This window comes from Fukomys damarensis, unplaced genomic scaffold (assembly GCF_012274545.1).
Source record: "Fukomys damarensis isolate Sample0158 unplaced genomic scaffold, DMR_v1.0_HiC HiC_scaffold_21, whole genome shotgun sequence".
Taxonomy (NCBI): domain Eukaryota; kingdom Metazoa; phylum Chordata; class Mammalia; order Rodentia; family Bathyergidae; genus Fukomys; species Fukomys damarensis.
Window position 1 is genome coordinate 41,291,089 of NW_022900933.1, and position 24,898 is coordinate 41,315,986.

General features: G+C 56.4%; 2 protein-coding genes across 4 annotated transcripts; both read left to right on the forward strand.

Moving 5' to 3' along the window:
- The first annotated feature begins 9,250 nt into the window (after nucleotides 1–9,250).
- Adss1 (adenylosuccinate synthase 1) lies at nucleotides 9,251–16,111 on the forward strand. Its single transcript, XM_033766859.1, has 8 exons — nucleotides 9,251–9,334; nucleotides 9,440–9,521; nucleotides 9,621–9,747; nucleotides 10,184–10,338; nucleotides 11,167–11,291; nucleotides 12,695–12,792; nucleotides 14,033–14,182; nucleotides 14,707–16,111. The coding sequence occupies exons 2-8, from the start codon at nucleotides 9,471–9,473 to the stop codon at nucleotides 14,757–14,759; spliced, it is 759 nt and encodes a 252-aa protein (XP_033622750.1). The 5' UTR covers nucleotides 9,251–9,334; nucleotides 9,440–9,470; the 3' UTR covers nucleotides 14,760–16,111.
- A 644-nt stretch (nucleotides 16,112–16,755) lies between these two features.
- Nucleotides 16,756–21,228, forward strand: Siva1 (SIVA1 apoptosis inducing factor). Of its 3 annotated transcripts, none has more exons than XM_010607335.3 (4): nucleotides 16,756–16,952; nucleotides 18,366–18,560; nucleotides 19,212–19,368; nucleotides 21,070–21,228. In XM_010607335.3, the coding sequence occupies exons 1-4, from the start codon at nucleotides 16,835–16,837 to the stop codon at nucleotides 21,125–21,127; spliced, it is 528 nt and encodes a 175-aa protein (XP_010605637.1). In that variant the 5' UTR covers nucleotides 16,756–16,834; the 3' UTR covers nucleotides 21,128–21,228. The 3 variants fall into 3 exon arrangements, with proteins under 3 accessions (XP_010605637.1, XP_019060568.1, XP_010605638.2); XM_019205023.2 differs by having other exon boundaries at nucleotides 16,874–16,952; nucleotides 18,371–18,560; XM_010607336.2 differs by lacking the exon at nucleotides 16,756–16,952 and adding an exon at nucleotides 16,959–17,447.
- Nucleotides 21,229–24,898: the final 3,670 nt, after the last annotated feature.

The window sequence follows — 24,898 nt, forward strand, 5'->3', positions numbered from 1 at the left end:
CCCAGGTGCGCTTCGCCCACACAAGCCACTCACAGTCCCCTGATTTGCTGCCCACTCCCAGGGCAGCCCAGGGCCAGAACTATAAATATAAGTGCTGAGTTGGGGACACTCGATCCTGACGGGTGGGTGGGGCGCCATGGGAGTGACTGGGCTGCCCTGGGGTGGGGGGACCCAGCTCGGGTGACTTGAGGCCCTGAGAACCCTCCCCCCTCCTTCTGCAGCCATGAGTGTCTGGGCAGGTGCCGCCTGGCCACACCAGGTCAGGCTGTGCTTGAGGGATCCAGGGGCAGTGTCTGGGAGGAGTGTCTGGGGGAGGGCCCTGGAGCAGTCCTGGAGTATCCCAGCTGCCCAGGAGGGAGGAGCCCAAATTTCTGGCCAGGGCTACCCAGTATCTGTTGGGGCCATGAAGAAGCCAGGCACAGGCTTCATCCCCAAGGACCTACGCAGGGCATAGCCAGCTGCAGGGTGCTCTCAGCTGCTGGGTGGACACTCTTGGGGTCACTTCCCCCTGTCCATGGGCTCCTGGCCATGCTGCCTGTGTGCTGCCAGCCCCACATGGTGTCTGCTTTGGGTGTTCTGGTGTGGCTGGCGGAGCTCTAGGAGAAAGGGGTTGGCCGCAGCCCACTTCCCCGCAGAGTATGGCCTCTGGACAGACCTGTGGGTGGGCTGTGAAAAGTGCTTCCAAGGATGGGGCAGGTTCTCATCCTCTGTCCCCCACCCCACAGACCCTGTAGCTGGATACATGTCCAGAATTCTGTGATTCCAGTAGCCCCACTCTGTGTAGGTCTCTGCTCTGTGCTGCTCAGTACCATCTACACACCATTAGGTCCATCAGGAGGACCTTGCTGACACTGGACTCTCACCCAGGTCAGCAGGCCAGGTCCCATCACCCCAGCGCTTTGGCTGGACCCTCTCCCCTAGCCTGTCCCCTACAGAGATCAAACCTGGTCCTGGGCTGAAGGAGCCCTGGAACCACAGCATGCCTCTCCCCCCAGCCTGCTGTGAATGGGGCCCCATAGAGCTCTTTCACACGTGGGGAAACTGAAGGGGAAGCTGAGGCATGCCAGTAACTCCCTACTGCAGCCACGTGCCCAGTGTGATGACCCTGGGCTTGCACCCCTCTACCACCTCTGGGCACTCAGCCCCCACCCTTCAAGGCTGGAGCACATCCCCAGGTGACAGACCCCTGTTTTCGGCACATGCTCAGGGACCCAGCCTCCTGCACATGTCTGTGCCCTGGAGTGAGGCTTCTGCCGGCTGCTAGCCTCCCCACATCCACCCCATGTCCATGCACCCAGGGCCATGCTGGTACAGTCAGAAGCTGGCAGAGTGAGGGTCCTGCCAGGGCTGGACTGCCCAGGGCTGCCTGTCCTTACAGTGTATATGCATAGCCAAACGATGATGCCAGAGCCAGGTCTGATGCCACGGCTTGACCTCACAGTTTGTGCCAGGGCTGAGGGAACCAGGTGATCTGTGAAGTGGGCACAGCAGGGGCTCCACACCCACCCCATCCATGTCCCATCCCTTCCTTCCTCTGAGGATGGCCAGCTGTGGGCCCACCGGGCACTGGAGCCCCATGGTACTTTCTCAGTTTCCACTATGAACTCATGTCATGCCCAAGCAGCTCCCACCAAGGCTGAGGTCAGGCTGGGGTCACTCCCCGGGTCCACCTCAGTCTGGTGGTGGAGCCACAGCCCTGTGGGTGAACCATGAATGTGGGCACAAGGTACAAGGGTCTCCTGTGTCTTCTCTGGCTGATGTCCTGTGCTGTGGTTTGCAGGATTTAGAGCTTTCTCAAGGGGTTCCCCACAGATTCCAGGCTGCTCCAGGCCCCCTGGAGTACCTGAGACACTCCCATCTCTGTACCAGAGGTCCCCTGCCACCTCTGTACCACCATGGTGCTGGCTGCAGGCCATGATCACATGTACAAGGACTCCATGCTCCCCAAGCCTTGCCCAGGGCCTCCAGGAGGGAAACTGGAAAGACACCAAAAGGAAGTGAGGCACTCCTTGGGGGTGCTGGGGGCTGCCCATCAGGTCCTGCCTCAGCCCCAGGAGGGTGGCTTTCCAGCCTTAGGCGTGGGGAGGGGCCCGGGACACAGAAGGGAGCCCTCCCCAAGCAGATGGCAGATGCCATCTGAGAACCAGGGACAGGGTGGACGGTGCAGGACCTGCTTGTGATGCAGGCAGTCCTGCTGCATCTGGGTAACCTGAAGCTGGGCACGCGTGGACATGGAGCCTGGAAGGGAGGTAGGCGCGGAGGGGCCAGCTGGGGCTGGGGAAGGCACTTCTCAGCACTCAACCAGGGTCTTCCCTGGGAGGAACTTCTGGGGCCCAGACTGGGAACAGCGAGGAGGGCATGAGGAGCCACAGGCCTCCAGGTAAGAACACGGCAGGGGCCTGCCTGTAGGTAGGCCTGTTGGGGACCTAGCACCCAGACAGGGCAGGGCCACAGGAGGGCTGTATGCTGACCCCACCGGGCCCCAGGGTGACATCAGCTTCCTCCGTAGCAAGGCTTCAGGACTGCACACTATGGTGTGGCCATCGCAGGCTGAGTGGCCAGGGTGACACCGACATGACAGGAGCTGGCTCTGGGCACAGCGTATTCCAGAGCCCACTCACCTGGATGGGGGCAGAGCCTGCAGAGCTCAAGGCACCACATGGCTTCTTCTTGCTGTGCTGGGCAGGTTCGAGTGCTGCCCCCTCCAGGTCAGTGACCTGTGTAGGCTGCTGGAAGCCCTGGCTAGTGCTGCCCCAGCACCCTGTTCCTGATGCCTGGGCTCCACAGCAGGCGCTGGCCCAAGGTCATGGGATGTCCACTGGCCTGTGACACTGTGCTGTTCCCAGGCACCTGTGTTTACCCCAACACAGGCAGTGTGCTCCTGTGTCCTCTGCCAGCTGGCCTAGTCCTGGGCATCCTGAGAGAAAGGCAGGGTGGCGGGCACCCTCCTGGGGCATCTGGCTTCCTGGCCCCCTACTGCCCTGGCAGGCAGTGCTCAGCTGCCTCATTGTCCCTGAGGTCTGCCCACTGTGTGGAGGAGGTTATGGGCCAGGATGGTGATCCAGGCTCACCTTTTCTTGGGACCTGGGCTCCCCATCTGTCCCTGGGGACCTCACCTCCAGGTAGACACAGGTCAGGACACAGCTGCTTCACAAGCCAAGGGGGACTATGCATGCCAGGTGAGAGCAGAGCACAGAGGGGTCTCCTAACGTGGGGCTGCGTGGTCCCCTGTAGGCCTGTCTGGTCCCAATAGGCTGTACCCACAAGCCCAGGACAGGACACAGTGTCTGCCGAGCCCCACAGGGAGTTTGGGGTCCCTCAGCTCCTCCTTCCTCCTCTTCCTACACTCCTGGCCTCCTTTGTCTCCTTGCCACCAGGCAGGCCCTGGGACAGTTTGCCTATGTGCTCCATGAGAGTCCATGCCCTTGCTCCCCAGACCCCCCAGCATCCCCATCATCTGCATACAGAACCCACCCATGCCAGGTCGGACTACTGCCACTGCCACATGGCCCAGTGCCAGCTGGAGATGCCCCGGAGAGGAGGTGGGCACTGCCATGTAGTCAGCCACATCTGGACAGGGTCCCCAGTTGGTGAGGCCAAGCTGAGTGGAGCTGGGAGCGTCTCACCTGAGTAGGAGGCAGCGCCAATGCCATGCTGTGGGTGTGTGCTGGAGCTACAGGGAGAAACATTTAACATCTAACAACAACTGGGGCCATGCTATGGAAGGGCTCACCTGGCAGGGGTGGCAGCTGGAGGGTGGAGAGGGGATTAAGTGTGTGCTCTAGCCCTGCTCCTCAGTGATCACCAGGAGAAGCGCCACCAGCTCCACCCAGCTATTTCAGCAGAGGACCCATGGGGCTTGGACTGTACCCAGCGTGTGAGCTACAGGTGGCCACACTGAGGGTCCTGCTGGGCGGGCAGAAAAGAATGGGAGGTTGGGCCCTCTGCAAGGCACAGACAACAGGGTGTGGCTGGCCAGAGATCTAGGGTTGGGGTGGGTTTATCAGGGGCAGGAGGAAGGAGTAGGTTGGAGATCAGTCAGCCAGTGAGTCCCATGAGTGGGACATGGGACTGGGGCATGAAGACCCTATGCAGGATCTCAAGAGGTGCCATCATACTGTGTGCACCTGGCCTAGCTTCAGGGGTATTGAGCCATCCTTTGAGGGGAGACACTGCAACCCCCAGACGCCTTGCGTGCCTACCAGCACACACATGTCCCCATGGTGGGTCCCTGTGCCTGCTGCAGGTGAGCCCTATCCAATGTGTCCCAAGTTCAGGGGTCCCTGGCCCCATCTGCCCACCAGCACACCTGTACTTCAGGGACCTGTTGGACAGGGCCCTGTGAGCCACCCTGTGTCCCCTCTTTGCTTTATCTGCTGGCATCTGGGGAGCCCGAGGACATAGCCAAGTCTCTGTCCCCAGGGGGGCAACAATGCTGGCCACACCGTGGTGGTGGATGGCAAGGAGTACGACTTCCACCTGCTACCCAGTGGCATCATCAACACCAAGGCTGTGTCCTTCATCGGTGAGTGTCCCCTGCTGCCACCCCAGTTTTTCAGTGTGAGCCGGAAGGCTGAGTTGGGCTCAGGCACACCCTGTGTGCAGGTCCAAAGCCCTGGGCTGCCTGGACTCAGGAGCTGGTGTAGGAATCCCGCACACAGCCAGCTACCAACCAGGCCAAGCAGGAACAGACAGGTGGGGAGGAAGTGTGGAACCTGTCTTCCCAGCCTTGCAGACCAGACACGGTGTTGCCCAGGATGCCCCAGGGTTAGAGGCACAGGAGGCTCTGCTGAGCTCAGACTCCTGCGTGTGCCTGGAGTCCATCCACCGATGTGCCTTTCATGTCTGGTGTGTGCACAGGTGGGCGAGTACAGCTGCGCAGTGTGGATGGGGTACACTCAGGAGCCAGGCTTGGCTTTCTACATTGCAACCCCAATGCCTGACAGACTCCCCACCCCAGACCCCTATCATGCTATAGGGACCCCTGCCCCACAGTCCCCCAGCTGCTCCAGGCTCAGTGCACATCCTCCCCTCTTGACCTCATTGCAGCCACCTATGACCTTTTGGTGCCCTTGAGAGGTGAAGCCACCTTGGTACTCAGGTCCTTGTCCCCACCCCATCTCCATCAGTGGACTGCAGAGCTGTCCTGGCCTACTTCCTAACCTGTGTGCTTTGAGCTTTGCCTGGTCCCCAACCAGGCCTGGCTCCATCTGGCCCGTTCCTTCAGCTCTTTCCAGCCCCCTAGAAATCTAGCTGACCCCTAGTCCTCAGGAAGTGCCAGTGAGGAAGCAGCTCCAGGTTGTGCCCCAGGACAATAGCCTCTGCCTACTGTACAGGAGCTGAGGGCTGGCCTTGTTCTTCTGAGCCCTGACCACTTCCCAGGAGGACCATCTGACTGGACGCTGGAGGCCAGGTTAGGGCCATGGCCAGAGCCAGGCTGCAGGGTCACCAGGAACATGAGTGAGTGGAATTCCAGCCAACATGGAGGGCGCTCCGCAAAGCCATCAGCAAGGGGCTCGTGACACTCACCACCTCTGCCACATGGTTATTTCAAGATGCTGTGGCATTTAGGTGACCTCTCTGGCTCGCTGTGACTTGTGCAATCTCTGGCTCACTCCCTTCTGAACTGATGTCCCCTTTCCCTCAGCCAGACCATGCATGCAGTGTTGCAAGCGGGAGTCTCTGCTGGGCTCCTGATGGCCTGAGCAAGGGGTCCCTTCAGCCCAGATACACACCAGTGTGCTGCATGACCTCGGGAGGGTTGCCTCCCTCAGCCCACGTGGAAGCCCTCTGCAGTCCCCACTTCAGTTTCTGTGCTGCAGTCCGTGGTCCTGGAGGACGTGGGGGCTGAGTTCCTCCAAGGTTCCCCTTCTGAGTATTCATGATATTTTGGTAAACAGCCCTTTCAGTACAATCCTCTGTGGAGGTCACTGCCCTGCAGCCAACCTCAGAACCATTTCATTGACTTTGTCACCAGAAGCTCCACCACAGTTCTAGCCACTGCCCTTCCTCCACTCCTGCAGGCCGCAGCTGATCTGCCCGTGGTGTGTGTTTTCCTGCCACACTGTTGCTTTGACCTTTTTTTTTTTTTTTTTTTTTTTTTTTTTTTGGTGTGGTAGCAAAATACATTCAGTAAGTGTTAATGTTTAAATCAATTTTTAGTGTCTTTTGAAAGACTATTTCTTAGAGCAGTTTTAGGTTCACAGCAAAACTGGGACAGGCACAGCAGACTCCCGGCGACCCCATCCCCTGCATGTGCAGCCCCCAGTGAACACCCTGTCACCATGGAGCAGCACATAAATGCTACCAACCCAACTAGGGTTCACACTGGGGCCTCCGGGGGTTGTGGGTGGGTGCAGTGATGCGTGTCCACTGCTACTGTCACCCAGGACAGTACCACTGCCTTAAAATACCCCTTGGCTACCACGGACCATTTTACTGCCTTCACGGTTTTGTCTTTTCCAATGTCAAAAATGAAGTTGTATCATTATAGTTTAAAGGTCAAACTGGCTTTTATTTGCCACCCCAGGGTGGGCAGCACCTGGCCCTCATGGAACCAGTGGGGAGTCCAGTACAAGGGCAAAGGCAGTGGCAGCAGCCACTGGTGGCATCACAGTCCTACTCCCACAGGGCCAAGCTGAGGGGACAACTTCACAGTCCCATTTCCAAGTTCAAGTTGAGCCAGGTGTGGTGGCACACACCTGTAATCCCAGCACTCAGGAGGCTGAGACAGGAGGATTGCTGTGAGTTCCAGGTCAGCCTCAACTACATAGTGAGACCCTGTCTAAAAAAACCAAAAAACAAACCAAGTTCAGGTGGAGGTCGTGGCCCTTGGCACAGCGCCACCATGCTGGTCTGGCCTGGCGGTGGGGCAAGCTTCACAGCCCTGTCCAGAACCCTGACCTACCTGACCTCCCTGGCCACAGCAGGGTTGCAAGGTGTGCAGCCCCTCCACTTCGGTGCACCCCAGTTCATCCATCCACCCAGGGAAGGGCACCTTGGCTCCGAGTAGGGCAGTGAGGAATAAAGCTGCCATAACAACTGTGCTCGGGCCTGGGTATAGACATGCATTTTCAGCTGCTTTGGGTAAGCACCCGGGAACCGATTGCTGTGCAGTGTCACACCATCCATCCATAGAACCTGCCACTCTGCAGCTCTGAAACCTGAGTTCCTGTTAACCACTGTCCTGCTCCTATGTCAGAGTCTGTGACTCAGGGACCTCACATCTGGCTGATGTCACCAGGCATTGTGTTCCCAGGGCTCATGGATACTGTAGTATGTGGCAGGGGTCCCTCCCTTTCCAAGGCTGGGTCAGGTGCATTGTGCGACGGCCACACCTTGCTCATGCATTCACCCTGAGGGACACTCAGCTGCTCCTAGCTCCTGCCTGCTGTGACCCTGGCCTGTCAGGTGCAGGCCAGAGTAAACCTCGGCTCCTGAGCTCTGGGCATGGCTCAGTCTCGTGTTGTATTGGTGTGTTGCAGGCAACGGCGTGGTCATCCACCTTCCAGACTTGTTTGAAGAAGCAGAGAAGAATGAGAAGAAAGGTAGGTCCCGGGGGTACAGACCAGGTTGCCTTGTAGTGCATAGCACTCAGGGCTGGTGGCTGAGAAGCTGAGACTCCCTCAGTGTCACAGACCAAGGGCCACCTGGAGGCTCGGGTCCAGGAGGCCCAGAAAGACAGCTGAGCATCCCTGGGCCAGTGTGCTGCAGGGTGACAGCCCAGGAGGAGGTGGTTTGGACTGGGCCATCATCCTGTGCACAGTGCAGGGGACCCCTTGCCTCTTGACCCCAGGCTCACCGTGATGGGGCTGGGCAGTTTTGTCTGGCCTGGGCACAGGTCACCTGTGGGTGCAAGAGGCTAATGAAGGCCACCCCATGTGCCGTGTCCTCACAGGCCTGAAGGACTGGGAGAAGCGGCTCATCATCTCTGACCGGGCCCACCTTGGTAAGCTTCAAACCTGAGACCCTGCCTGGCCCCACTCAGCTCCAATACCTATTCCTCACCTTTTCCAAAGGAGCTGGGTGGGTCAGGGGCCACTAGCCCTATTTGCAGACAGGGAAACTTAGGCCCAGGGAAATGCACAGTCACACCTACATGGAACAGGGTAGATCCTGAGGTTTTGGAACCCCAGCTTCTGCTTGTGCTCAGGCTCCAGCAGTCATACCCACACCCCAACTCTTTCCTGGGAAATGGCATGTGGCTACCGAGTACCTACACAGATCTCTGCCCTCTGCTTCTCTCTCACTCCCTGGCATCTGGTGGCCTGGCAGTGTTCGACTTCCACCAGGCGGTGGATGGGTTGCAGGAAGTGCAACGTCAAGCCCAGGAGGGGAAAAAGTAAGTATGGCCCTGCTGCCCTCCCTGAGTCTTGGGCCTGTGGACTGGTGGCCGTGGGTACATCTGGTCCTGGGTGCAGTGGGAGGGGACTCCACCATTCATAGCCCCTGAGGACAGTGCCCCCATGATAACCCACCTCTCTTAGGGCCCCACACTGTCCTTGCTGGCTCATGGCCTGGTCTACCCTGACTGAGCATGAGGGCCTCAGGGAAAAGAGAAGCGGTGAAGCAGCCTGGTACCCCTACCCAGCCAGTGCCCATATCCTGCCCCTGCACACTATGGCCACTTGCCCACTCCAAGACATCTGCTAGGACCTCTGGCAGCCAGAGATGGGGGAGGCTCACACGAAGTTCCCACCTCCAGCTGCTGTCCCCATGGTTACGCACATGCATGCAGACATGGCTTCATGCCTACCACAAAGACATCTACAGCTGGCCTTGTGCTCACATGTGCACACAGCCAGGCACAGATGGCGATGGTGAGCATCCCTTGTGCTGAGCAGGTCATGGGGATGGTGGGCATAGCCAACGCTTCCATCTGGGGGAAGCAGCCGTGGCCCAACTCAAGAGTGGCACCCTTACTGCCCAGCACGGGAGAAGCCAAGGCAGGGCGGCTTGGAGGCAGAAAGGGCTGGCTTAGACAGAGGGCTGGGGCTCGGAACACTGTCCTCACCCCTGCTTACCTGGAAGCCATGCGTTTGAGGAGCTTGGGGGAACCCACTGAGCCCGACATCTGGCACTCTGAGTGCCACTTCAGGGATGCTTTTGTTGTGTCACCCTGCCTGACCTTTATCCACAGGGCCCCAGCTCTGCAGGAGCTGGCAGGGCCACAGCAGGCCACGGTGAGGGCTAGGGGTCCTCACCAATATGTGGTCCTGTCTTTCAGCATCGGCACCACCAAGAAGGGGATTGGACCGACTTACTCCTCCAAGGCTTCTCGGACAGGCCTCCGCATCTGTGACCTGCTGTCAGACTTTGATGAATTTTCCACCAGGTACTGGGGTGTCTGCAGCTGGGGAGGGCAGGAGAGGTTGCGGGGAAGAGGAGGGGGCTGGGATCCTGCAGGGCAAAGTTCTGATAGTGTTGATCACCTGAACAGATTCAAGAACCTGGCCCACCAGCACCAATCCATGTTCTCCAGCCTGGAGATAGATGTCGAAGGCCAACTAAAGAGGCTCAAGGTAAGTTGGGCTCCCCAGGGTTGGCAAGTCACCCCCTCCCTTGCTATGACTTCTGGACTCTTTGGAGCAGTCTGTCAGCACCAGCTGGTGTCCCTACAGGGCTTTGCTGAGCGGATCAGACCCATGGTCCGAGATGGGATCTACTTCATGTATGAGGCACTCCACGGCCCTCCCAAGAAGGTCCTGGTGGAAGGTGCCAATGCTGCCCTCCTCGACATCGACTTCGGTATGTCCTGCGTGCCCAACCCCCACTGCTCTGTCCTGGGTTCCAGATCCAGATGGCCTTTTGTGAATGCTGGGGACCAGCTTCCTGTGGAGGCCATGGAGCCACCCACATCCACAGAAACAATCCTGCTGTCCCAGTTGTCCTAACTATAGCAGGTCAAGGAGAAGAGAAGGGCTGAGCTGCAGATGAAAGCTTTGGGCTGTCCCCAAAGCCCACAGGCACAGCAGTGAACACCAGGGCGACCAAGCCGCCTTGGTCCTCACTTGGAACAGCCTGTTCCTGCCCTCACCCCACACTCTTATGTGAGCTGTGTGGCCCTGGACATGGCACCCCACGCAGGGGTAGACATGCCTGCTGCCCTTTGCTGAGAGGCATGTGGGCCCAGGGCGCCCAGGGGTGGATAAAGCCCTAGCCTGTGGCCTGCTCTGTCTTGCAGGAACCTACCCCTTTGTGACATCATCCAACTGCACAGTAGGTGGCGTGTGCACCGGCCTGGGCATCCCACCCCAGAACATAGGCGACGTGTACGGTGTGGTGAAGGCCTACACCACCCGTGTGGGCATCGGGGCCTTCCCCACAGAACAGATCAATGTGAGTACCCAAGCTCAGGCCACAGGTGGGCTTCAGGGACCCCACTCAGCCTCCCCGCTTCCCCAGACACAGGTGGGTGGGCAGCAAACAGGCTGAAGGTCAGGTGTTTATGTGGGTGTGTGCATCTGGCACTCTGCTCACCCCTGCAGTGGGTAGGGACCTCAGACAGAGGGTGCCTGGAAGCCCCAGACACCTTCACTGGGTAGCTCGTGGGTTGCCTCCTCTAGAAAGGATGCTGGATGCCTCCTCTGGCCCTGGGGCTGGGCTGGCTTGATCATGTTTGAGGCTCCCTCCTTCAGCCCAGGCCAAGCTAGGATGAGGCTGCAAGCACGCCCTGAGCTCCCAGCCTCCTGCCTCAGCCTCACCCTCAGACCATGGTGGGTAGGAGGGGCCATCCAGAGGCTTGGGGCTTTCACTGAGCTCAGACATGGGTGGACGAGATAAAAAGGTCTGCTGTCCCCAAGCTGAGCTGTGGGCTTGGGCCCCTCCCTGCCAGTTCAGCCCCTGTTGGGTCCAGATTTACCCAGAGCACTGGGTTCTGAGCCTATCTTCCTACAGGAAGCACCTGGCTGGAATGTGAAGTCCGAGGTCTCTGACCTGTTTTCCCAGGGCAGCCTGGGGCTCCTGGGAGGCATGGCTGGGTGCAGTACACAAGGCTGTTGGGAACACTAGTGAGGGAGACATGGGGGTGGCCCCATGAGGAGTGTACCTTCAGGGATTCCCCAAGTCAAGAAAGGGGCAGCAGTGGGAGGAGAAGGGACTCAAGCACAGATACCACTAGGAGTGAGGGTCCCACTGAGCCATGTGGATGCCCTCCTGCCCCTGCAGGAAATCGGAGATCTGCTACAAAACCGTGGCCACGAGTGGGGTGTGACCACAGGCAGGAAGAGGCGCTGTGGCTGGCTGGACTTGATGATCCTGAGATATGCACATATGGTCAATGGCTTCACGGCGTAAGCGGCCCCTGTGCAGGGTTCTTCTATCTCCCCTTCAAGGATGAGGGGGCCTCGTGGTGGGCCTGGTGTTGTGTGGTGGCATCCTGGCCTTGTGAGAACTCACACCAGGTCTGGTGAGGTATGAAACAAATCCAGGTCACAGGGCCACGCTCCTTCCCCAGAGAGTCAGAACCCCTGCTCGACTTGTTGGGGGCAGTGATACCAGCAGTCTGGGACCACTTGCCAGGTGAGCACTCACCAAGTCTGGAGCCCAGCAGGGTTCTCATTGTGGCCACTGGCCTCACTCAGGGGCCAGGGACATCCTGCTGGAGGGACAGCAGGGCTAGGGCAGCCAAGCAGCAGGTGTCCATTCCTCCTCATGCTCAGGGTCAAGCAGTGGCCTCTGAGCTGAGGGACCTGGCATTTGGAGGACCATCTGCATGTGGGGCTCAGAGAAGGAGCAGGGAAGAGATACAGACCCAGTGGGGATGGCACAGTGACACAGCCCACAGCTCCCCTGGACCACCAGGAGTATCCTGGGCTCCTGAGGAGGATGCAAAACCCCAACAAGAAAAGCCACCTGTGACTCACCAGAGACCTGACATTTGGGGAGCCACAGAGGGCCACAGATGGCATCAGCTTGAGTTAAGACCCAGAGTATGGAGGTACCCCTGTGGTGCTGACCAGGATAACAGCCCTGGGGAAGGGCCCCAGGAGAGAGTGCCAAAGGGTGCTGGAAAGGGGTCTGGTTTGCTGTTGGCTGCAATTTCCAGAGTGATTTTCCAGTGAGGGTGTGGTGGGGAGAGGGAGAGGCAGGGCAGGCCCCCAGGGTTCCCCAAGAGGACCTGGAAGTCAGACGCTGGGGACCCTCTCTGGAGCAGAAAGGCTTTGCTGGACACAGGGTCTGCTGCTTCCTCTCCAGCTCATTGACAGCCAAAGCTGTGAGGGCCACCACACCTGGGGTCTCCTCAGAGGGAGAGAAGACAGAAAAGTAGAGAAAAGCCTGGAAGCCTTAGCCTCAGGCTGGCACAGAGGAAAGATGTGGAAAGGCAGCTACCATCGTGACACTGGCTGCCCCAAGGAGCAGGGATGGGGTACAGGAGGGCAAAGGGGACACGGTGCAGTGTTCATGACACTGAGACCCCCTCATTGGCTAAGCCTCAGGCAGAGGGGGCTCCAACTCTAAGGAGGAAGCTGCAGTCACAGGAAAGGGTTCTGGGCCAGGGCACTCAAGGTGGGAGAGCTGGACAGCCAAGACAGCACAGGCCTGAGCAGGTACTCCTGCCCTGTACTCTGTAGCAGATCAGTCTTTTGGGATCACCCAATCTCCAGGGTTAATATGAGGGAAAAGGAAAGGTTGAAAACAAAACCAAAGCAGTGAGGGCCGTGTCTGCATCTCTTACTCCTTGCTTTCTGGGCAGGCTGGCCTTGACCAAGTTGGACATCCTGGACGTCCTGAGTGAGATTAAAGTGGGCATCTCATACAAACTCAATGGGAAGAGGATTCCCTACTTCCCAGGTGTGTGACACGAGCATGTTTGCCTGCCCATTGAGCATCAGAGAAGGGGACAGGAAGAGGGTGGCATTGCCAGCAGGTGAGGTGTCACTGCTTTGCCCAAGGACCTGCCCCCCACCTGGCTTTGGCCTCTCTCAGTTCCTGGGGAGGACTGGCCAGTCTCAGGGACACTTTGCGAGGACCCTCACCCACCTCAGCATGAAAGGCTCACCTCCTGAAATGGAATTCTGAGTTAGTGGACATAGACGGCTCTGGAAAACCTAAAGCCCTCTTGCATATAGAAAGATGATTATTTTGTCTAGGAAAACATGCTTCGCAATTAGATTTATTTCCTTTACTTTTTGGAGCAGGGATGGGACCCAGAGTCTCACTCATGCTAAACACTTGTCTACAGCTGACTGCTAACACCAGCTCCAGGTGGACGTTAAGATCTGGGCCCCTGGCCCTATTCTTTTCTTTAGAAAAGCATACAGATGTTCTTTTCCTGCATTTCCTATCTTATGCATTTGGAATATGCCCTTTGACATCACACCATGGTCGCATCTGACCCACTCTCCCTACAGCTTCCTCTCCAGCAGCCATGAACATCATCTCTCCTCTCTCTCTCTCTTTTTTTTTTTTTTGGTACCGGGAATCGAACTCAGGACCTTGCACTTGAGAGGCAGGTGATGGAACCACTGAGCTAAATCCCTGGCCCTACATCATCTGTCTTGCTTGGCACCTGCATGCACACCTGGGTAGACCCAGAGGTGCCCCTTTGGTGTGGGGGCCATTTGCACCCTTGAGAGCCCTTCTGAACCTGGCCTTGGAGAGGATGCACCATGGACACCTGGTCTCCTCTTGGTGGTCCCTGTGGCTCTGCACATGGGGCACACCCAAGGCAGACCTTTCATGGAGGGCCACTTTTCCAAGACTTCCTTCCCACCAGCAGGGATGGTCCCTGCCCAGGAAGCATGTCCTAAAGAGTGCCTGTGCCTTAATGCTGCAGACTCTCGAGTCTCCTAGGGTTGGTTCCCTAGCAGAGCTTGATGTCACCGAGAACACTTGGTGAACATGTGTGTGAGTGCCCGTGCCCCAGGTCTGGAAGAAGCCCAGATCCTGTCCATTCCTGATTCAGTGCTGAATAACAAACCCAAGACGCCCCTCACCTTTGCTGGCTTCAGCCTGCTGAGTGTCACGTCAGGAGCAACATTCCCCTGTGGCAGACAATCTGAGACTCCGCTCACTCCATGTGTCCCCCCAGCTAACCAGGAGATGCTCCAGAAGGTCGAGGTAGAGTATGAGACACTGCCTGGCTGGAAAGCAGACACCACAGGTGCCAGGAAGTGGGAGGACCTGCCCCCACAGGCCCAGAACTACGTGCGCTTCGTGGAAAACCACGTGGGTGTGGCAGGTGGGTGCCAGTCCCCCTTCCCAACAGTCCTCCCTGCACCCTGCCCAGGGCCCAGGGTAGGGCCTAGAGAGCAGTAAGAATCTGCAGGTGTGGTGAACATGTGAATGCATCAGGCAGTGAGGGGCAAGGGGACTGGAGCTAGGCACAGGTGGGTGCCTTCCAGGGACTGTCACGTCAGCAGCTCCAGCCAGATGGGGTTGCCCTCTCCCTGCCAGGAGCAATAACTGCCCAGGAGGTGGAAGGGTAAGCAGCAGGCGCCCTGTCCCTGTGCAAGTGAGCCAAGTACATCACTGGGTGATTGGCCCACAGAAAGACTGCGCAGGCACAGGGGCAGGACGAGGACCTTGCAGCTGCGTTCCAATGATTCTCCTTGGGCACGGCCTTTTGTAATTTAAACCTTACAGTTCTTTCCATTTGTAAAAAAACAATCCTCTTTGCCAGGTGAACTGTACTACACAAAACTCCATCTGTTCATGGACTCTGTGCTCTGGGTATACCTTGACCCCCCTCTGTTGCCCTTTCAGTCAAATGGGTTGGTGTTGGCAAGTCCAGAGAGTCCATGATCCAGCTGTTCTAGACCCAATGGAACAGATGCCCCAAGCCACAGATGCACCCCATCCCTGCAGGAGCAGCTGTAGCCATGTTCCTTGGCATCACAAGCAACATTGGAAACAAAGCATCTGAAAATTATTTTCTGTACTTCTATTTTTCTATTGAAGCTTTTAGCTCAACCCATTGAATTTTGCAATGATTTTAAATATCTGAAAGCCAGCTGTGTACAGTTTTTAAAATTCTGCCGTTTAGGGTGGGGATTTAGCTCAGTGGATCCGCCACCTGCTTTGCAAGCACAAGGTCCTGAGTTTGATCCCCAGTACCCTCCCACAAAATCTGCCATTTAAAATGAGACCAAGTGCTCAAAACAGAGGCCTATGTGACACACTGTCACACAGCATGACCATTTGAGGTCATGTAATAAACATGTCCAGGAGCCACTGAGTGAGTAGCCATTCTGTGCTTGCCTCAGCTATGTCCTGCTGCTTTCCCACACTAAGAGATGACCACTGCATGACCAGAGTATGCCTGGTGCAGCTTCCTAAGAGGATATCCTGGCCTGCATGTGAGCTGACTGCTAATGGTAATTACATCGAGGCCAAAGAAAGAGGCAGGCAGGCCCAGGACTGCACAAAGTGCAGTGTGTTAAGAGACTTGAGCATGTTGTGGTGGCAGCAAGACAGGAAGGGCTTGGTGTTCAGTGAATGGTCCAGGGCCTGGGGTGGGACAGAGCAGCAGGATCAGTTCTTTGAGTTTTCTGGGAAAAAAGAGCTTCCCAAGCGGCAGGTGCCTGTCCAATGTTCAGCTTAGAACTTTCACAGACACATGCATGGGTAACCCTTAGGACCCCAAAATAGGCCCGCAGGTCTCTCTGCCCTTACTGGCTAGTGTGTCATGGACATCTGGCCTACTGGTCTTGCCAGGTGTGCTGCCCACTTGGATCTGTAACGAGCCACTTTGGAGGCAGGTGTGATGACACATGCCTATCATCCCAGCACTCTGGGAGGCTGAGGCAGGAATATAATAAGTACCAGTTCTACCTGGACAATTTAGGGACTTGGTGAAACCCTGTCTCAAAAAAATTTTTTTAAAAAGAACTTACAGAAAGGTTGGGGATGGCGCCCAATGGTAGAGTGCCCTGGGAAAATAAAAACACGTTTCGTGTGCTGTATGAACTTCCGCCTGTGTGTCACCTGACCCACACACCCACACCGGCCCACTGCCACGGCTCCCAGAGGGTGGCTGCCTTGGCAGGGGTAACCTAGACACAGGTCAGACAAGAGCCACAAGGGCGTCTGCCAGTGTGAACGGCTTACTGTGCGAGGGACACGGGTCACGCGTCGCCAAGATAAGGAAGGGGTGGGAAAAGCTCAAGGTAAACATCGGCAACCCGCGAGGCAAGGCTGGAGATGATAGCGGCTCTTAAGAGACCTCAGGCCAAGTCCCAGGAAAGCACGACAATGGCGTCCTTGATAATCCTTGATAAAATGTCATTTCTCCCAACCTGCATTAAATAAATACGGACGCCCAGGGACACTGGGGGGAGAGCGTGGGCAACGCCGAAGGACCAGCGGAAGCGGCCCGGATCGGTCACGGTTGAGAGCCGGGACTAGGTGTGTCGCCCTGACACTTTGGGATTGTTAACCAGGTTTGTCTCGCAGGAGCTGCAGAACCAAAACGCCCACACACGCCTCCTTCCCGTTCCGAGACGCCGGAACCGCCCCGCCCCAGGCTCGACCTATCGCGCGCCGTGCCGCACACAAGACCCGCCCCCAACGCTGCCTCCGCCTATTCTGCACGGGGCCGCTCCGCAAAGCCCACAAGTCCCGCCTAGATCTAGCCTCCAACCTATTCTGAGCTGCGCCGAGTGCTTGTCCCCGCCACTCCTTTCCGACCTTCGGCCTCTCTCTTGGCTTTTCCCGCGCGCCGAGTCCCACCTCCAACCTTCTCCTTGACCTATCCGGCGCCGCGTCTCGCAGAGCTCCGCCTCCGAGGTCTTCTCAGCCTATCCCGCGCCCAGCGGTTGGCGCGGTGCTGTGACGTCCGCATAGGCGCGGAGCGCGCGGCGTGTGGCGCTCTGCGTCCTCCGGCCTCGCGGCCATGCCCAAGCGGGGCTGCCCCTTTGCGGACGCAGCTCCGCTGCAGCTCAAAGTCCGCGTAGGCGTTAAGGAGCTCAGCCATGGCGCGTGTGGTGAGCGGTACTCGCGAGAGATCTTCGGTGAGTTCGGGCGTCGCGGGCCTTCCCGCCGGGGCCCTCTCCAGGTTTACTCAGCGGCGCAAGTGTCCCGGAGCCGCCTCCTCTGTCCCCAGCCCTCCCCTGCCAGTTCTGCGCCGGACGGGGTCCTGCCCCGTGGAGGACTTGCGGATGGAGGGGCAAGGTCTTAGGAAGCGGGGGAGCCGGCAGGCGGGGTCGAGAGCCGCGGAGCCTTTCGCACGGAGTCCAGACGGATTGGTGTCACTGAGACTCTTCATGGTGACCAGCAGAGTGGAGCTTCCCTTATCTAGCAGTTTATGCCTGTGACTCACTTAGAAGATGACCCGGGTGTTTGTGAATGGTGCTGCTATGCATTTGGGACGCGGGAGAGCCCAGCTTTCAGAGAGACAAAGACGCCTTCAGACCCTCCTCGCCCCTTTCCCCCAGCCATGCCGCTGCTGTGCCCTCTCTCCCCGGGCGCTGGTGTTCCAAACTCAGATGCGCTCCCAGGCCATGCAGGTGATCAAATGAGAGAAGCCCTGGGGACTGTGTCTGACCTGCAAGGTTGTGCCCTCCAAGACATAAACACTGTATTCAAAAAGAATGAAATAGGATTGGGAAGTTGTCTGTCTCTGCTGTGTCCTTGTCTTGGAGCATTTGCAGGGTCTTGTCCCTCATGGGTCTGGGCTGAGGCCTGAGAGGTGGGTACAGGCAGGCTGGTGTAATGGGTGGGCCTCCGCCAGTCCGTTTCCACCGCTCTTGCTGCTGCTCAGTCACATAAAGCCCCAGCATCTTTCATCTCTCTCCTGGCTGTTTTGGGGTGAGCATGGCTGAGACTAGCACCTGGCATTTGCTTTTGTGAGGGCTCCTAGGTGCCTCATGTAGCCTGATGGAAAGCATCACTCCCAGCAGCCGCTTTAGCTCCCAGGCATGGGTTTGTGCCAGGCCAGAGGGCCTGGAAGATTCTGGGATTCCTTGGTCAGGAACTGCTAAGGTTGGCAGGTCCCTCTGGTGGATGAAAGGAGAGTACACTGGCCTGGGGGTGTAGGCACAGCTCTGAGACCCTGGCTGCCTTTGATAATGCATGTTCCTAGTGCTTCAGGGTACAGAGTTTCCTCTACATGATTCTCCCACTTGCAGGAGGGAGAATGCTAGGGAGGGAAGGGGTGCAAGTCCAGGGAATTGAGGCTAGTGAGCAGACCAGTAGAGTAGAGGGAGCCTCTTGATGGAGCACAGGTAGGGCTGCAGGATCCAGAACCTAGCTTGGCCGCTAAGCCAAGTGAAGCTGGGAGGGAAGAGCATTTTCAGCATGGAGCCAGAGAGGGCCAGGGTGACAGGCACAGAGAGGTACATGTGCCGTCTGGTGGGTCATGGAATAGCTGTGTGAGGCTTTCTGGCTGCACAGTGTAAACTTAATGAAGGGTCTGTATTCCTCAGAGAAGACCAAGCAGCTACTTTTCCGTGGAGCTCAGGCCTGCAGAGACCCTGTGTGGGGTGAAGGCTGTGCCGTTGTCCACCTGCCTGAGTCCCCAAAGCCAGGCCCCACAGAGACCCCTCGATCTGCAAGGGGCCAGATGCTGATTGGACCCGATGGCCGACTGATCAGGAGCTCTGCCCAGGCCTCCAAAGCTGGTAAGTGGCTGCCAACCACAGGCGATGGTGGAAAGATGGTCTGCTTGGGACGTTTTCCTACCAGGACAAGCAGGGATCCCACTCAGAATCTGACACTGAGTAAATGGCAGGAACTTGAGAAGCCTCCAGTTGTCTGGGAGGTGTTAAATAGCTTTTACCTCTGGAGCTAGAAAAGAATTGAGGCTCTTTTCTAGGCCTCTGAGGTAATGTCCCACCTGTTGCTCCCTGGCCTTGTAGGTAGGAGCACATTGGCCAGGTGGCTCTGTGGCCACGGGGCAGGTTAAAAATAGTTGCCAGCTTCATTCCTGGGTCTGGTCAGTGGTCCTGGGAGGGTCTGTGTAGGAACTTTTGGTTAAGCAGTGACGCAGTGAGGCATAGTTTGAGACAGAGGGGGACAGAGATGTGATAAAGCAGTAGCAAGAGCTAGTTCTTTGGGTTCTGGGTACTGATGGGAATGCTGACCTGGAGTCTCACTGTGTATTTCTAGTTGAACAGGGTCCAGGTACTGTACTTGGCCACAGGTCATCTAGAAGACTCAGTGGTAGATGGATTGTGGCCCTGTGCCGTCACTTTCGGAGACCAGTGGTCCCGCAGCCCCACATCCTTCTACCCTCCTTCCAGGGCTGACAGCCTGGTATTTTTTCTTCACAGACCTCTCCGGGGCAGTATCCCGTGCCTGCTCATCATGCGTCCGAGCTGTGGATGGGAAGATGGTCTGTGGCCAGTGTGAGCGGGCCCTGTGTGGCCAATGTGTGCTCACCTGCTGGAGTTGCGGTGCTGTGGCTTGTGCCCTCTGTGGCCTTGTGGAGTAAGTGCCTTGGTCTGTGGAGTTGGTGAAGTCATGGACCACCCCTTCTGTTCCTCCCCCGAGTGTGCTCCAGGAGCCTGAGGATCCCCTGCAGGGGACAAGTGGGTGCTCTGTTGGCACCATTGCTTAATGGGATGGGACGTAATGGTCAAAGATGCTTTGCCCACCTTTATGTTCTGAAGACTTAATGATCCTTTCTGAAGGAAATCCAAATTTCATAAGCCAGCTACTCTCTCCGGGGCCTCCTGTCTTAGAACACCTCTTTGCTCTCCTCACCTTCACATTTAGGACTTGGGCAGCTGGCACCTTCTCATAGATTAACTTTCTCTGTATTATGCTTGTTGCCTGAGGAATGGCTGACACAGGTCAGCAAGTATGCACTGCAGTTATGCCACATGGGGGTTTGTTTATAGGGTTATGAGTTATTTCTTAATCGGGAAGTGGACCGTTCACTTAGTCAAGTCTGTGTGTGTGTGTTTCCTGAAGCTGGCTGGACTTGGCACTTGTAAGGTGCCTGCTAGGAGACTGCTTCCTCCAGGCCCATGTAACTGGATTCAGGGTTTTGCACCCTGCCTGATCTGGTTTCCCCATGCCTCTCCTTTCTGCTGCTTCTTCCCCAGACAGATTCTGGTGTCCATGGGACCCTGACTTCCCTTGTCACATGTTCTTCTCATGGCTACAGCCCAGGAGGTTGACTGCCCTACTTTACAAATAAGTGACTTGCTCAGGGTTTCTGGCCAGAAGTGGTATACCCAGGCTTGGGAGCTGGGCCCGCCCAGCAGATACACCCTGGCTTCCTGAGCCCTATGAGTGTCAGGAAATCAGTTTTTCTTCAGCATGGCTGTTGTTTACTTGAGACATGACCCAGCTGGTGCCAGTGTCCCACCTGGTGGCCCTGTACCCAGCTCCCAAGCCACCTGCCGGGGTATCTCATTGGCTCCTGTGTAGGGCTGTAGCCAGCAGCTCTGTCTCTGCTCATCTCAGCCTGCATGTCCTTGCTGTGGTCATGCAGTATGTTGCTGGCAAGTGTCCTTCCTCAAGAGTAGCAGGTACCCTATGGAGTCTTAATCATCAAAAGAAGGCACTGTGCTCCCACTATATAACCCTGTGAATTCTAGATGTCTGGGCAGTCCCTGGAGAGGGTGCTGTCCTCGGTGATATCCAGGTCATGCCACCACCGACTTATGCTGAGTCAGGCTCAGCTGTGTGGCTCAAACATCAGAAACACACTGTCATACTTCTAGAGGCCGGAAGTCCAAGGCAGGGTGCCAGCAGGGTGGGATCCTCCAGAGGCTGTGAGGGAAAATCTGTTCCAGGCCCCTCCTGCCATATTCTGGCTGCCCTGTTGATGGGCGTGTTCTCCCTCTGTCCTCATCTTTTCCTCCCTGAGTGGCATTCTCTTCAGGACAGACATTGTTCTCAGTGTGACATCCATGTCTGCTCACTTCTGCTCACCCAGGGGAAAGGAGGAAAAGCCCAGGCTTATGAGCCACAGGACATGTTTGAGCTAGGCTGCTCGCAGCAAAGCAGTGTTCACAGACAGCCCTGAACCGCCATCGTCACAAGAGCCTTTCTACAAATTAGGGCATATTCTGAGGTGTGCTGCATTTGGACACCTCTTTCAGGACAGCCCCCAGGGTCAGCCTGGGTAGGGCACAGCGAACCCTAACAGCTGTTTTCTCTCCCCCCCCACACATGCAGCTGCAGTGATGTGTGTGAGAAGGCGCTGTGCAGCAGCTGTGCCATGTTTGAAGCCTGAGACTGCCGTGTCCATGAGGAGAGGGAGTGACTGGCTTGTGTATGCGTGTTTCATACTTTGATGACAGAAGTGAATAAAACCCTTTATATTTGCACACACAACCTCCTGTCAAAAGAGTAAGTGGAACCTGTCACAGGCCAGGGTGGTCATCTGGGAGGGTGATGGTGACAGAACAGCAGGCGTGACCTGCCACCCCCTTGAAGGATGTGCCCTGCTTGCTGCCCGCCCTTCCTCCCGGCCTCACCCAGTAAGAACGAGCCCTACTTGAGGCCGGCACCTGGCTCCAAAGGGCATCAGTGGTATGCTGAGCCACCCTGTGGCAGGTACTATTCCCAACCTGTGCCTGCAGTGCCGCTGTCACACACCTGGCCATCGCAACCTGGTGTCTGCTGTGCATTCTCATACCTGTGTAGTCTGGGCGTCAGGTGACTTGACAGTGCCTGTTTCCAGGAGCTCTGGTGTGGCAAGAGAGGAGTCTTGGCTGGGTTTGGGGGCTGGAGGTCCTTACTCCATTTTGAGTGGCCGTGTTTGTACAAGGCCCTGAGGACAAGTTAATGAGAATTTCAGGGGCTTGGAGGATGGGGGTGGATCCCCACATATGCATCCCTGGGAGCTGACCTGAAAGGTGGGTCCCTGACCTCGCAAGGCTCAGTGGGCAGTTGACCTGCCTCCCAGTGTGGAGATTGGGACTAGGACAGATTTGAGGTTGAGGGCAGGGAACAAGAGAGAGCCTTCCCAACTGTGGCATTGGACACACTGGTCAGTGTCCAGGGGCAGGTAACATGGTTCTCAGGAAAGCCAGTCCAAAGTGGGCTTTGGCCAGGGCCAGTGGTGGGGCCAGGTGCTGTGAACGGGGTTGTAGATCCTTCCTGCGCCTTCTGGTCCTGGAGCATTCTGAGGCCTTGTGGGTTAGCTGGCCTGAGCACTGTGGTTGACAGGCACTCCATGCCTCAAGCACCAGAAACAAGCCCGTGGTCGCCTTGTACTGGTGGTTCTTGTCAGGGCTCACCTCCTCTCTGGCCTTAGAGGCTCAGAGCCACCTCCCAGTCTCTGCCTGCTGATTCAGACCCGTGTGCTTATGGCCATTGCTGCCCTGCTCCCTAGCTGCCCTGTGGCTGCTCCACTGTGTGTCTTCCAGCCTGCCACCCAACTGAGTATGCCCTCAGCTCCTCTGCACAGCCCCCATGCTGGCAGCAGCCAGCTGTTTCCCCTCCCTCCTGTACTCTGCTGGCCCGCCCTGTTCCTACCAGTGACAGCCAGCAGCCTCACCCCTCCTGCCTCTGGGTAGGCTGTGCCCCAGCTCTCCACCACCAGCATGCTCAAGTCTGTTTGTCATCTTCAGCATCCTATCCTGCTTCTGTCAGAACTCTGCTTTGGGTAGCTGTAAGGCTCACTCTTTGGGGCTTGGGCTTGAGCAGCACCCATACCCCGGTGCACAATTCCCATCCTTACTCCCTTAGTCTGCCTGCCTCACCACCACCTGCTGCAGCGGTCTGGAAGGGTTGGTACTGCCTGGACAGCACCTGGTGCACAGATTTGTCACAGTATCTAGCTGGCCTTCAAACAGGTAAGGAAAGGCAAATCAGCTAGACTCTGGCAGCAGCCCACAGGACAGCAGAGGGACCCCAAAGCTCAGTGCCCAAACCAAGGAGACAATCAGAGCCAGCCCCCTCCGGGTTTGCATACTGAACACAGGAGGGAATGCTGCCCTACACTAGAAGAGTACACTCTGGAGCACAAGCAGGGCCCAGCAGAGAGGCCACTGTACCCAGGAGCAGCTGCCCTGTCCTCCTCACACAGCCAGCCTGTTGCCGGTATTTTTTGTTTCATCCACTACCTGATAAAATAAAACCTACATACCTAATGCCCAGTAAAAACATACAGAGAAGATACATTTTACAGTGAGAAGGAAAGCTGGAAGTCTAGAGGAGGAAAGTGCATTGGACAAGATAAGAAGTGAGGCTAATCTTGCAGAAGGGAAAGATTCACAACTGAAGACAGCAATAGAAACGGTCCAAAGGGAATCGGGCTGACAGGAAGTGAGGCTGAGGCAGGACTGCGGACTACAAGTTCGAGGCCAGCCTGAGCAGAGCAGTGTGAGTAGTGAGACGATTTCTGGTAGTCTAGTGTGAGTGGAAGAGGTATGAGGGTGCAGGAAGGTTTTTGAAGAGGAAATTGTAAAGCATCCAAATTTGATGGAATCATAAACCTAGTCCAAGAAGCCCGATGAGCCCCAAATAGAAACATGAAGAAAGTCACAGAAAGACACATAATGATCAGATTTCTTAAAAGCGAGACCCTCTCAAGAAGCCAAAAAGAAGTGAACCAGCCTAGGATTCTGTATCCAGCACTCTGGCTGGAATACCTTGTCCCCTCTGAGTCCCTTTGTGAGAGACTCGGGTGACTAGGGCTGGGCCCTTGCGGGTGGACAAGTCCTCCTGTGGTTGGCAGCATCTGGAGCATGGGTCTGCTCTAAAAGCTTCTTGTCGCTTGCCACCTGTCATCCTGCATTGCCCCAGGACTGCGCCAGGGAGAGGTGTTGCCAGACACGGCTTTTCCACTGTGAGCCAGAGCCGGAACTGTGTTTTCTATTCCCTGCCATACTGGCGCTGTACTGTTAGTGACAGAAAGTGAACTTCAACACCTGAAAGTGTCTGACAAAAGTGAAGGTGAAATAAAGGCATTTCAGATTAACCAAAGCCGAAAGAATTGCAAGAACTGTCGGAAGTAGCTTTCCAGGCAGAAGGAAGATAGTACGTGGGAAGGAGATGTGCACAGAGGCCGAAGAGCTGGGCGCAGGCAGGTACGGGTACTGTGAAGGCTGTTTTCTTCATATCCCTAGCGTCCCTTTACTGACTGTATGTCGAGAACTCCTACACTGAATGATAAACACCAGCCCAGCTCAAAGATGAGCAAAGGACTGGACTTGATGTTTCTTCACGGGAGGGGTGCAGACAGCCCACAGTATATGAGAAGATGGCCATCATCAGGAAGCTGCAGGTCCCATCCAGTGAGGCTGTTGTGAGGCTGTCATGTGGTGTTTCCTCTGTGGAACGCAGGAGGCTGTTCCTCAGGAAGCTACATAGCTGCCATGGGACCCAGCAGGACCACATCAGGGCGTGTCACTGAAGAAATGACAGTATACAGTTGGGGCTGGCACACGTGTATGTATGTCAACAGTGGAATGTGATTTCCCCTTAGAAAGGAAATTCTGACCCTCCCAGCAATGTACAGTGAAAGCCAGATACAGGACTAACCGCAAGATATCAGCTGGGTAAGGGATCCAAGCAACCACATCTGTGGGGATAGCAAACAATGTGGGTGCTGGGACTGGAGGCAGGCAGGGATGGAGAGCTACCACTAAACAGCACAGTTTTCATCTGGAGGGACCACGTTCCCAAGAAGGTGATGGTTGGACAGCGTGTGGGTGTGTGTAACACCACTGACTGTTCACCTAGAAACAGTGAAAGCTAAGATTCACACATTTTACCACAGTAAAATATTGTTAAACAACTATTCAAAGCAAAAATGATGACACTTTATTTGGAAGTTGATGCCATATTTCGAAACAAAATTTATGATAATCCCAAGGCTATGAAAGTAGTCTGCTTTCAGGTTCTCTTGCACCACCTGAAGGTGGGCTATAACAACAGACACCATAAATCCTGAAGCCACCAGGCTAGAGAACTAACTCATTTATTAAGCATTCTAAATGGAATGTAATACTCTGGAATAAAAAGGACAGCATTTGTGAGAAGCTCATGAAACTCA